Here is a 13,901-nt window from a genome sequence, read left to right on the forward strand (position 1 = left end):
GACAAGGAGAGGAAGGATTTCAGTATGCGGTAGTACAAAATGAAATCCTTTCTCATGGACAGTCTTAAGGAGCTACAAGTCACTGAAGTTTCTGAGCAATCATTTCGAGCTACAAATTCGACGACTGCTAGCAATCTCGATCATGCTCGCTTACCACAGATAAGGTTGCAACCATTCAATGGGGACATAAATGAGTGGTTAAGTTTTCGCGATCTGTTCACTGCGTTAATCCATTTTCGAACAGATCTGCCGGAAGTTGAAAAATTTCATTATCTGAAGGGATGTCTCCTAGGTGAGCCAAAAAGCCTCATAGATCCAATACAAATCACCAAAACCAACTATCAAGTAGCTTGGAATATGCTCGTCACGCGATACAGCAACAGCAAGCAGCTAAAGAAGCGTCAGGTGCAAACACTTTTTGATCTACCTACTCTGACTAAAGAGTCAGTAGCTGATCTCCACAAACTTGTGGAAGGTTTTCAACGTGCTGTACAAACATTAGACCAGATCATTCAACCTGTGGATTACAAAGATCTCTTGTTGGTCTATCTTCTCATTTCGCGATTGGATCCTGTGACTTGACGAGGTTGGGAAGAAGTCTCGGCAAGCAAGGATCAGGAAAAGCTCAAGGATTTGACAGATTTTCTCCAGCGTCGTATTGGAGTTCTTGAGTCGTTGCCACCTCGGACTGCAGACTTCAAGGGATTGCACCGGCGTCATCATCATCTTCAGTGAAGCAACGATTGCCAATCATGAAGACAAGCTTCAACACAGTCCAGGAAACCCGGAAGGGCTGCGTTAGTTGTTCAGCAGATCACCTCCTGTTCCAATGCAAGGTTTTTTTTTCAGCGAATGACGTCATCCGATAAAGAAGCGCTGTTACGCGCTCATGGTCTGTGTCGGAATTGCCTCAAACAAGGTCACCAGGCAAAGGACTACCGATCGAAATTCTCGTGTCGGAAATGTAAGGGACGTCATCATACGCTAGTCTGCTTTAAGCCAGAGAAGGACGACGCTAAGGGTGTTGCCACTCCCAGAAGCACTAGGAATGAATCTTCCAATCATCCAGAAGGAGATGCTTCATCCACACTCTCCCAAGTGGTCAACATGGCAGCTACAAATGTCACAGCTTCTACGTCGTCAAATAGTTACTCGTCGCAAGCACTGTTGGCAACAGCAGTTCTTATCATCAAAGATGATCAAGGCCACAAATATCCAGCGCGAGCTCTCCTGGATTCTGGATCAGAGAGCAACTTTCTGACTGAGCGGTTGAGTCAACGATTGAAGGTACCGCGAGAAACGGTGTACATTTCTGTCGTTGGTATTGGAGAATCGGCAACCAAAGTAAAGCAGCGAATCCAAGCAGTGGTGCGATCGAGAGTTTCAGGCTTCTCTAGAGAACTCAATGTTCTGGTACTACGAAAAGTGACCGCTAAACTACCCACGATTTCCATCGATACTACGGGATGGAAAATTCCACAAGGCATCGAATTGGCAGATCCGACATTCTTTGTATCGAGGAATGTGGACTTAGTGCTTGGCATTGAGGCGTTCTTTGAATTTTTCGAAACGGGTCGTCAGTTATCACTGGGCAAACAGTTGCCAATGCTATTAGAATCGTTATTCGGCTGGGTAGTCTGCGGAGGGACTCCAAGGTCGACAGCCGATCACTTGTAAAGTGTCGGCTTCAAAGGATTTAGAAGAGATGGTGGCTCGGTTTTGGTCCTGTGAGGAGGTGGAGTCATCACGGGCCTATTCACCAGAACAAACTCGCTGAGAAACACTGTTCACCCGAACAGTACAACGTGACACAGAAGGACGATATACTGTTCCAATATTGAAGGATGGAGACGAATTTCAACGGCTGGGCGAGTCAAGGGACATCGCCTTTCGACGTCTTCAAGGCAAGGAACGAAGGCTAGCAAGGGATGCCAGTCTACGGCAACAGTATACAGCGTTCATGGATGAATACCTCACATTAGGTCATATGCGGAAAGTAGACGAATCTCAAGAGACGGTAAAACGTTGTTACTTACCGCATCATACTGTGGTAAAGGAGGCTAGCACCACCACCAAGGTTCGCGTTGTCTTCGACGCATCCTGTAAGACGTCTACAGGTATTTCACTAAACGATACGCTACATGTTGGACCTGTTATACAGGAGGATCTGCGATCCATTATATTGCCCTGTCGGATAAAACAAATCATGCTGGTGTCTAACATCGAAAAAATGTTCCGTCAAATAAACATTTTAGCAGAAGACAGACCACTGACATGTATTCTCTGGCGGCCTCGTCCTACCGAAGAGGTCACGACGTACGAGCTTGGCACAGTTACGTACGGAACCAAATCAGCACCGTTCCTGGCTACGAGGACGCTGCATCAGCTTGCGATGGAAGAAGAAGAGCGGTTCCCGGCAATCCAAGAAGACACGTATATGGATGACGTGATCACAGGTGTTGATACTATCGAGGAGGCAACTGATCTACGAAAACAGCATATGGCGGATGCATCTACTTGCGGAGTCAAGATGCGGAAGGAAGGGTCGTCTTTAATCTTTTAACCTCCAAGTCCAAGGTAGCGCCGTTAAAATGTCAGACGATTCCTCGATTTGAGCACTGCGGAGCATTGTTATCGGCGCAGCTATTCAAGATCGATGCTCCTGCCTATTTCTGGACGGATTCAACGTGCGTACTTCGGTGGTTGGCAGCGTCTCAATCCAACAGGAACACCTTCGTGGGAAATAGGGTAGCAAAAATACAAACCATTACAGAAGGATTTAACTGGCGACATGTTCCAGGTCTTGACAACCCTGTTGACATGATATCTAGGGGACTTTCACCGGAGGACCTAGCCCAGAATGATTCCTGGTGGCACGGTCCAATGTGGTTGGTACACTGATAAAACAGTAAAGATTTTATTTATGTGATTTCACACATAACTTTCATAAAAAACCCCACACGTTAATTTTATAAACATCATATACACGATATGTATTCTACATATACCAAGTATGTGTATCTCATATAAACGTCATATTTTGTGACACATGGCAAAAAATAGGTGTGGTACACATAAAAAATACATACACCCGACTACCTGACCGCGGAAGAGGTGAATTTCAAAATGGAGACTGGAAAATTTTACGAAGAACATTAACAAGTAGAGCGATGGGGCCAGGTGTAACGGGAAGCAAGTGGATTAATTTGCCAATGACGGCAGCTTGGACATCGAGGATCAAGTACAGCATCAATGAGAAAGAGTAAGTTTAGGGATGAATTTTGAGTTTAAAGTAGCTAATTTCAACACCTTTTTTAATTTCAGCTTCCGGAATCACCACTCACTATCGAACGCTGCTATAGCCATCATCCGAAGAGCGGAAAGACTACTGACTGCTCTGAACCTGATAGATGACGAGAGAGCGATGACGATGACAAAGGGAGCCCAAAAAAATCGTCAAATTTGTCGTCGTCCTCCTCCTGGTGCTGAAACTGTATATTTGTAAGAAGGTCGTGACATTTTTAATCAGTTTCCTGAAGGAGGACTACCAGAACGGAAAGTCATGAATAACTGTAGTGATGAGAGAAAATATATATTAAATAAAAATATAAATTGAATTTTTTCGCTTAGTAAATAATGTCCGAACATTAAACACAATATCAATAAACAAAAATACATATTTATCGACAAATGACGTTCATCTGCCACAAACTATCATGTCCATGTCTGACCACACATAAAATTTATTGGATCTCAATTGATGACAATTATATGTCTTACACATAAATTTCATTTCTGTAATCACATTACAAAAATTTATGTGTGTGACACATAAACGATATATGAACAATTCTCTCAGTGTAGGTGAGGAGAGTGGATGGCCCGTGGCTCCAGAAATTCCAACAGAAGATAATCATCCGATGGAGACATGACGAACTTTTGTAGCAGGGATGTCATCCGCATTAGCAGACTTCAATGATTGGTATATCAGCAAGTTCTCAAACTACACCAGCCTTATAAGATATACAGCGGTATGGCAACGGCTGATAAGACGCTTGCAAAATCGTTCGAAAGAGCATCCGATAGGTTTTCTCACCATTTCGGAATTAAGACAAGCGGAATTCACCATAGTTCGTGTAATTCAACGGGAAACCTTCGCCGACGAGCAAAATGCGTTATCTCAAGGAAGGATGGTCTCCAGAAAATCACCACTTAGGTGGTTTAACCCATACCTTCAAGAAGATCAACTTGTACGCGTAGGAGGAAGGCTACGTCATTCTACCGAATCTGAAAGCACCAAACACCCGTTAGTCTTACCGGCTTATCACCGGTTAACCAGGATGATTATGGAGCATTACCATCACATCCTGTTACATGCAGGACCGCAGCTTCTATAAAGCACCATCAGACTGAAGTTTTGGCCATTAGGAGGAAGGAATGTAGCTCGACATGTTGTCCATCGTTGTTTGAAATGCTTCAGAGCAAATCCGCCGCCAACACAGCAGTTCATGGGTGAGCTACCATCGTCACTGTGTCACTGTGTCTCGACCGTTCGCAAAAACTGGTGTGGACTACTTCGGACCTGTCTTTGTTCGTCCAGGTCCATGTCGTGTCGCCGTTAAGGCCTACGTTTCCGTATTCATCTGCATGGCATCGAAAGCAGTCCATCTGGAGCTCGTCTCTGATTTATCCACCGATCGATTCCTACAAGCACTTCGCCGTTTCGTGGGACGGAGTGGCAGATGTACCGATATGTACAGCGATAACGGGACAAACTTCGTCGGAGCACGAAATCGACTCCAGGAACTGTTCACGATGTTGCGAGACAGTAAGCACAAGGAAGCGGTGACCAAATATTGTCTGCTTAGAGTCGTTGGAGAACAACCGATTTCTCCAGAAGATTTGCAAACTCTGCTCGTGCAAGTCGAAGCGTGCCTTAATTCCCGACCGATTACGACCATCTCCGATGACCCGAACGATCTAGAGTCATTGACACCAGGTCATTTCTTGATAGGTTCATCACTCCACGATCTACCTGAACCTGATTGGTTGAATGTACCTACAAACCGGCTTAACCACTATCAACAACTGCAGCATAAGTTCCAAGGATTTTGGAACAGATGGCGCAAGGAGTATTTGTGCCAACCAGGGCGTCACAATATCAGCTTCAATCGACCAAATCGATGCGACGAAGAGGCTGCTGGCTTTCTTTTTCTGTTAAAGTCGAACAGCTTCGCTGCATTCTAGAACCTCAGTCGGCGTGCACAAACAAATGTCCAATCGCTTGCCTCTCTTTCTCCCGTCGCTCCATTGGTCTTCCTTTCAAGCTTCGGTGAAACGGATGAGCGAAAGAGCGCTCGACTTTGATAGTTTTCTCTTTCATGAAACACATCAACAGAGGTTTCATGACGTATATGACGGAAAATGAAATAACACATTTAAAGCATTTCTCACGTGAAAGAGATGAACTAGCCTCAGGCTAAAAATCTCTATAATAAAGAAAAAAAAAAAAAAAAAAAATTTCTCACGTGAAAACACGTGAAGATTACACGTAATATTTTTAATTTATCTTCCATGCATATATTTATCTAAAAAAAATGATCAAAAACGGGGCATAACGCATTTTAAACAAATTGAAAGATCGGTGATAGAGTGTTCGTGAAAGGGGATTGAAAGCCATAATGAGGTTCGTTTAACTAGAAAATCGACGTTAGTTACATTGAAAGCGATGAGCAAAGCAACGACGAGAAGTTCCACAGCCAGTGTTTCCTTCTAAGCGTGTTTCTTTTTCACTATCATTTCTTGCTGATAGTCTAGCTAGGCGTTATAGAAATGAAGCGTCGAACACGTATGTATGAGAGAAAAAAAACACGAGTTCATTTTAGAGCTTCGAAAATGTAGAGCCCTGGTGCCAACTTCAAGGACGCACTAAATACTTGGGTCCTGCGAAATCAATCGAGGTTGGCAGATTGGTGGTAGTTTGCGACAAGAACCTACCCTCAACACGGTGGAAAATGGGGCGAATCACGGAGACCCATCCGGGTGAAGACGGAGTCGTAAGGGTAGTAACGTTAAAAACGAAAGATGGGCTCCTCAAACGACCAGTAGAAAGGATCTGTCTGCTTCCTAGCCTGAACAACACAGAAGACACGCATCAACCTGATGCTCAACCGACGAACATTCCCTAATCCTAATCCCATCCTTTCCCTTCGAAGAGGAAAATTTTCTTTCTTTTCAGGAATTGCAGTGTTTGGAAGCGAGATTCCCGGTAAGCTACAACACTGCCATTGTTAACAGCTGACAAAATCAATAGTCTGCCAGCGCAACTACTAGACAGAGTTGTTTACGTCTGGGCTGTTGTTATATACCATCCACTGAATAGCATCCATCGAATAGAATAAGGGATATCGTTCGGAAGGCCAGTTTAGGTTTATTTGTTTCTCCTTGTTTTTGTATTGTACTGTAGTTATGTTTAGATAGCATTCAATATTACAGAGAATCAAAGAGATGACGTTGACGACCGATAAGAGTACCGACCTGGCTTGCTTGTGTAGTTTAATTTTATAAGTCGAATAAATGTAGTGATTGTGAGTATGTGTTTCAAAACAAGCGATGCCCTTTTTCAGTAATCTTTTTGAACCTATTGCACCAAAGTATACTTTAAATATCCCTCTTAACGAATGACGAATGAGAAAAATTTAGATTTATGATTATGTGAAATTATTGAAAGGAAAAAGTCTGAAGCGCGGAGGGACTGACAAAATCGGGTCATTACTGTATTTAAAATAAATAATTTCATTCTTACCTTTTTATGGTTGTTTGATTATTAATTGCTATTATTACCTGCTTAGAGTTCTACTGTGTAGAATTTACCTCATTATTCCTCAGCTCTATCGATATGCGTTCCTGCGTGGTTATTGTGATAGAATCACGCTCAGCATATTATCCTGTAGTACGACTTGGGCATGCATCATGCAAGTAACTCATCTCTCGTCAAAATGATGGGATATGGGGTGATGGTGAAGGGATATAGAAAACGAATAAAAGAACAGAGAGAAAGGTATTAGTATTGGTTACATTAACCCCCCCCCCCCCCCCACACACACACACACACACACATACACAACGAAAAAGAAACATAGATGCACAGACAAACAGAAATAACACATTTAATATTTCTCTCCACAAAACATAGTCACAAAAACACTACCGCCATCTGTCGAGTATCACGTGATGGATAGTACGCTTAACAAATGGCGCTAGTGTGCAGACGTCAAACGCAAGGGAACCGACCGCACGCGCCACAGGTGACATCACCGCCAACCAAAAACACTCAAATTGACCGTCAAATGCGTATTCGATGAACAACCTGCGAGTGTTATGTCTGTTTATCTGTGATAGATGGGTTATTAGTACAACTACATTATAACTATTAGTGCAATGGATGAACGTTAGTTTCGGGGTCATGTTAGTGTTATAGTTTTGTTAGTATTGACCCTTATTCTGCCCCTCGAACACTAGTCGCAGGCAGTTGTTGTTAGGACATGCGACACTGTCACTGCTACTATGTTAGAGGTATGACGTCAAGTTTCGAAGTGCAAAAAAAAGCTGTTAGAACTTTCTTATAAATTAACTTTACACTCAAAGCAAACTATTTACCTTAGCATTACAAAAGCGAATTTAAAATTACTATTTTATTTTATGCTAATATTAAAATTATTATATAACTACAACTTACGGCTCCGTGAAATTAACTCCCTTGAACCGTTCAAATCAATAAACTGAAGAAAAACTAGAATTTTAACAAATTAAAAAAAAAATCATAGCGGCACTTGACAAATCATCATCAAGCCCCTCATCCTTGGATATTATATAGATTATTATAAGTGTGAATACACTTCAGATACCTATTCATTTGATATGTGAATGTGTTCATGCGGGGCTTATTGTATATGAAGATGACTTCAGAATGTACGTGTAGGAGCAGGCATTCTTTAAATGGGTCATTGGATTTACAGTAGAGTTATCACCTTTCATCTAACGGCGCCGATGGTGTAGTGGTAAGCGTAATTACCTCTCACCCCAGCAGGCCTGGGTTCAATCCCAGTCGGCGCCGCCGGGATGTTCTGAGGCATAACATCTCTGATCACGCCTTCCTTCGGATGGGAAGTAAAGCCGTTGGTCCCCGGTTCATGAGTTGATGGGTCGATAGGTAGGGTTCAGGTGTGGGAGCTGCCTTCCTGGCACGTCTGTAGCATTGGTGCTCAGCACGGAAAACAAGATCGACGGAAAAAACAAACCAAGGAAAAAAAATCACCTTTCATCTCCCAGGGTTAAGCATGTGCACATCTATCGGTAAAAACAATTTTATCAACACATAGGTAGAGCGCTACTTCGTCGTAATCGTCCATTTCCGTTCTATCGAGCAGTAAACATCAGTAAAATCCATGATTTCACCGTGTACAAATCAGTAATACGCTACAACACAAAGCCTATTTGAGCGTATTGTGTGAATATTTACACTCATTGTTCTCAAAACAAAAGAAGCGCTCCTAGCAAACACGATTTTTCTACCTTCATCCGTAAGACGAAGAAAATCCAATGCGTTTGGACGGAATTGAAACTCGTAGGACGAATTTGGAATCAAGAAGCAGTGTTAGATTTTTAACAATTTCTCAACAATGTGTGTCTCTTTATCAAACTAGACGGTACATAATGAAAGGGGAATAAATTTAGAAGTCATCTTTGATAGAAACATTTCATTTATTGTTAAAACCCGTTCAAGGAAGAGGGGTGCAGCATGGGTTGTCCTTAGTAGGACGGAAATTAGATCAAAAACCCTAGGTGCGGACAGATTTACATATTTCATCATAGCATTGCCGGTCAGTGGGAGTTAGATTGTATCCACACACCACACACGTTTAAGACGAGTGAACCACGTAGCTCTTAGTAAGATGAACGAAATCAACTTAGGCAACTTGCATAAATAGCGGCGCCAGTGGTGTGGTGGTAAGCGTGATTACCTCTCACCCCAGCAGGCCTGGGTTCAATCCCAGTCGGCGCTGCCGGGATGTTCTGAGAGGCATAACATCTCTGATCACGTCTTCCCTTCGGATGGGAAGTAAACCCGTTGGTCCCCGGTTCAAGAGTTGATGAGTCGATAGGGTCCAGGAGTGGGAGCTGCTTACCAGGCGTCGGTAGCACTGGTGCTCAGCACGGAAAACAAATCAAGGGAAAAAAAAACCTGCATAAATGACGTAGTATTTGAAAGGGCAGGCGAAGGGGGAGGGGGTTCAGAAGTTGTGACCGGCCATGTATTAGGTATAGCATAATAAGCTACGAAGAGAGGGGGGTCTAAAATTGGCAAAAAAAAAACAAATATGCTACATGGTCATGGTCCCTTATAGGTATTTTCACGCATTTCTGATGTTTTTCTTTTTGGAATCCGTCGGTAAGAAAAAAATCCTAACAATGTTGATAGTTTTCTTTTTGAAAATTAAAGTGTATTACGTAGTTCAAATAAAAGTTACTCAAAAGTTCAAAATCCATGAAATTTGACAGTAGGTAGTAGGTATACTTGTTTTTTATTCAAATGTCAACATTTTCCATCATTGGAAAATAATACTGAAAAGTGTTCATCGTTCCTCCATGATCGTTGAACTAGAAAAAAAAATCCCGGTAACGAAAACCAATGTGTTAATTTGATATTCGAATTCAAATGGCTTACCTTCTACAGTTTACTGGATTCATCGTAGTCCCCTTTCGGGACTAACTATTCCCAACACACTACTTTTTTCCATATTTCTCAATAAAACGCTCGAAATCCTTTCGATAGACCAAATCCGGTTCCTTCGTCACCTCGACCATTTGCGCCGACGAGTAGATTTGGCTAGTCTTGGTCCAGACCCACAAGATCCGGCTGGTAAAGCTTTTCCCGAACTCCAGCTCTTTTTCGACTCCCTTCAAACCAATTTGTCCTTTTCGCACAAACAACAACCCGCGAGGAATGTAGAACTTCTTCGTTTCCTGCGAATCTAAAATCTCCAGATCGCTGCCCAGAACGTTAGTTCCAGTGGCTAGTTTGTGGACCGAAACATAGCTGAAGAATTTGTCCAACTCGGTCATCGGAATAAGCGTCTTACAGCGGATCGGAATCGGACGAATGGTGCAATTGTTCCGATAGACTAGAGGACGATTCAAAGCTTTGGCGAACTTAGTGCAAAGAGCATTTCGTTTGGTCTGCGGTAGGGACCGAACGTCTATGCCACCCAGCATGATCGCGTCGATAATGTGCAATGCGTGAACGATCCTTTGCTTGTCGCCCTGGAAAGAAAAGACAAATCAATTTAATATAAGATCAATTCGGATCGGAGTCGGAAGGAAGCTAACCATGATGGAAATTTCCTGGACAATTTCCCCATACAAAAGCGTCTTCGGTGACAGGATCAGCTGGAGCTCTTTCATCTTCCGCCAAGCTACTTCCGTTCGATCGTAATAGAACACACTGCCGTTGCCCTTGCTAAGAAACATAGTTCGAATGTTCTTATCCTGATCTGTAGTTACATCCACCGGCATAAAGCTCCAGTCGCGAGGGTTTCCAAACCTCTTTTTTATAGTCTCATTGCCGCACAGCAGCGTATCGGATTTTGTGAACATTTCGAGAGTATCCTTATCGATGTACTGAAGTGCGTACTCCGCTGCGCTTATTGCGAAGCCATCCGTCGGAGACACCCGAGATTTGTGATCCAACTTCCACATACGCCATAAGGTCTCCTGCACCAACTGCTTATCGACCTTCTCCTGTTGATTGGCACCGTGTAGAATGCCGATCAAAGATTTGAGACCTGCGATCTGACGTCGAGCCAGGTCGTTATTCGAATTGCGAATGAAGTTGTAAAAGTCTTTATCTTCTTGCATCGTCTGCGGCGAGATTATGTGGATAATATCGTGCTCCCCGTGTCTGTTTTCCCAGAGCACCTGACTGATTGAAAACAGGTAGTTCATGAATAGGTTGCTCTCATTTAAACGAGTCTGGCAAACCAGGTAGCGTTCAGAATTCGCTGATCGACTTGAAGCCGGTTTCACAATCGAAACCTTTTCGTAACATTTCGTCAGAACGTACACCAATCCAACGCTGAACGGTGTGTACAAATCAAACACTTTCAAAATAGCGTTTCCACCTGGACGAATGACACCGACTGCCAAAAGCACCAAGCACAAGTATAGCTGCTTTGAGATGGTTTCCTGGTTGTTATTCTTTACATAGAACCCTCCATCGCACATGATCAAATGTGCTCCCAACTTATCAGCAGTCTGCGCCTTGACGTACTCCATAAACGCACTAATATTATCCGGATCTAATATATTTCCATCATCGTTTGCCCCGTAGAATGGATCAAAACTTTCCGGCGCCCCCATCCGAAACATCTCAGCACGAAATTCGTAATCACCTTTTGTCGTATATCCAAAACCCTTTGCATTCCATCCATCATTCCGCCACAGCACATATTCACTGCATCCTCCTGGACCACCGAAAACGTCTACAAAGTACAGCAACTGACTATCATCAGCTGTATCGGGCAACTGGCACAGTTTCCACCCAAACAATGCATCCACGTTCGCAATCTTGATCGCAGCACGGGTCATGAACTGGCCAGCTCTAACCTCGAAAAAGTTTGCTTTGTTGTGTGCCCATCGCACCTTTTTTTCATCGCTATCGTCCAGTGAAGATCGCAGGCGGAATACTTCCTGCAACAAACTCCTTTCGCAGAAGGCAACTTCGTTTTCGATCGATCGAACCCGAGGGCCGATTTCGAGCCAAGTGTCTGGATCGATCGGTGGATTAGGTGTCGAGTCGTCATGGAATTCCAGCCACTTAAAATTCGATTCCAGTGTTTCGGCCCGCGATCGGATGTTTTCCGGTGTGAGGCCAACGCAAATTTTGTGTTTCTAGAAAAGGAATACTTTAATACCTACTAGCTATATATACAATGTAATCAAAACGCAAATAACCTTTTGCAACTGGGACATTTTTAAAAAAAATCACGAAGCGTTCTACAATCGTAATCGTACACAACTGACAACTGAACATAATAATCTAGTACTCCATTTGTATAGAGTTGCCAGCTCTATTGGCGTCTTGCAGTGAAACTTTTCCAAGCTTCCGCCTCCTACATTTCGAAGTGAGAACTACTAGAAGGAGGATAGTTTCCAAATTTTTAAAGTAAAACAGACGATTTTTGGGGCAAATCGGTACATAAAGAAAAACTAATAATTTCCCGTGGAAACTTTTGCTTGAATCGTGTAAGAAAACGTGTTTGAAAACTAATTGTTATTATTTCGGTATGGATCGGAGATGTTGTCATGGAAAATAATGCATAACAAGTTTGCACCCACATGGAGAGGTTGCCTCCTGCGCTCCTGCGCAGCTGCATTTTTCGGAAAATTATGAATATGTGCGATTTCCACTAAGATAAAAGTGGAAATTAAGTGAATTTACTTAGGAAAGGTTGTGGTTGTATCATGCTGGTGGTAATGGAGAATTGGTTGTATAGGATGCCAACATTCAATAAATGTTCATTTTGGCCTTTTCTAAGCAAACATACTGATACCACAAACGAAGTGACAGACGACTAACTGCACGGTAACCAGCGTAAACACATTAATGTGTAAAATTTCACACATTTCGTGAAAAAAGGGGCCTACTCATAAAATGTGTAAACTGCGTTTACACATTTATGTGTAAACTGCGTTTACACATTTATGTGTAAACCCAGCAAACGTCAAAAGAAGTGTATTTTTTACACATTTTTCAAGAACGGTTTTTACAGCAAAATGTGTAAAAAGTAATCATTTCTAGAACTTAAATATTATGGGTGCGCATGGTTTTTTTTATTAACTTTGGAATTTTCTTATTTGTGTCAGTGGTAAAATAAAGATTGCTTGATTATTGTATATATTTTATTAAAAAAAGAAATGCCATCAACAAAAATAAGTAGCGGCACCGGAGGTGTAGTGGTAAGCGTGATTTCCTCTCACCCTAGCAGGCCTGGGTTCAATCCCAGTCGACGCTGCCGGGATGTTCTGAGGCATAACATCTCTGATCGCGCCGAGGATCACGCCTTCCTTCGGAAGGGAAGTGAAGCCATTGATCCCCGGTTCATGAGTTGATGGGTCGATAGGTACACGCAGAAAAATTTATCGTTGAACCAAAAATATTTGAGGTAAATTTAAACGTAAACTCAGTTTCAAGAGCCACATGTGAAAAGGGCATACAAGCTTTTTGTAAACAAACCTTTGTAGGCCCTTTTCTCACCAACCGAGAGTTGCTCACGCAAACAAACAATATCATCGGGAAGGGTAAAGATTCCCCTACCCGATGATGATAATGGTTTGCGTTGGTGTCATATGGGTGGCGAGAAAAAGGCATAAGAAGGTTTGTTTACAAAAAGCTTGTATGCCCCTTTCACATGTTGTTCTTGGTTTGTTCTGGCCACAAAAATAAACAAGGTTTATTTCAAACGTATTCCATGTTTGAAGTCATGTGATATTAATGTTTAAAACAACAATAATGTTACGTTTATTTTAAAAATATTCGTGTTGAAAATAAACGTGAATATTTTTGTTTGGTTTGACAAGTATGTGAACAAAAATAAATATGTTTATTTTAAACATGCTTCTTATATGTTTGAAAGAAACATACTTAATTTTAAATTATATTAGCAGGATAAAGCAAAAAAATGCATTGCAAAGAGATGAAAAAACGATCTGCATCTAAGCTTCTGCTCTTTTTCGGGTGCGATTATGGGTAAGCTGTGGATGTTGGGTCCTGGTCCGAGATGCGGGGACCCGTCGGGGTGAGTGTCCGGAAGTTTCAGTTCAGTAAAACCAGTGAAACTTTG

At 42.4% G+C, this 13,901-nt stretch overlaps 2 protein-coding genes across 4 annotated transcripts in view; one reads left to right on the forward strand and one right to left on the reverse strand.

Moving 5' to 3' along the window:
• LOC135701793 (uncharacterized) overlaps nt 1-2,563 on the forward strand; it is a 58,083-nt gene extending 55,520 nt beyond the window's left edge. The window contains exon 2 of the mRNA XM_065222722.1: nt 1,800-2,563. Within this exon, the coding sequence (XP_065078794.1) occupies nt 1,800-2,563 (764 nt within the window). The remainder of the gene's footprint in view (nt 1-1,799) is intronic.
• Nucleotides 1-12,089, reverse strand: part of LOC135701750 (cap-specific mRNA (nucleoside-2'-O-)-methyltransferase 1-like) — a 56,217-nt gene extending 44,128 nt beyond the window's left edge. Inside the window, exons 1-4 of one of the 3 annotated variants that reach the window (XM_065222666.1) lie at nt 12,013-12,089; nt 10,390-11,949; nt 9,728-10,323; nt 9,204-9,244 (exon numbers count right to left, since the gene is read on the reverse strand). In XM_065222666.1, coding sequence (XP_065078738.1) covers nt 9,787-10,323; nt 10,390-11,949; nt 12,013-12,030 — 2,115 coding nt within the window. In that variant the 5' untranslated portion in view covers nt 12,031-12,089 and the 3' untranslated portion in view covers nt 9,204-9,244; nt 9,728-9,786. Of the gene's footprint in view, nt 1-9,203; nt 9,245-9,535; nt 9,661-9,727; nt 10,324-10,389; nt 11,950-12,012 lie in introns of those variants that run through there. The other 2 variants (XM_065222664.1, XM_065222665.1) reach the window with 2 other exon arrangements.
• Between the last annotated feature and the right edge of the window lie 1,812 nt (nt 12,090-13,901).

This window comes from Ochlerotatus camptorhynchus, unplaced genomic scaffold (assembly GCF_037179485.1).
Source record: "Ochlerotatus camptorhynchus isolate MF236.1 unplaced genomic scaffold, CSIRO-AGI_Acam_v1.1 ptg000176l, whole genome shotgun sequence".
NCBI classification, from domain to species: domain Eukaryota; kingdom Metazoa; phylum Arthropoda; class Insecta; order Diptera; family Culicidae; genus Ochlerotatus; species Ochlerotatus camptorhynchus.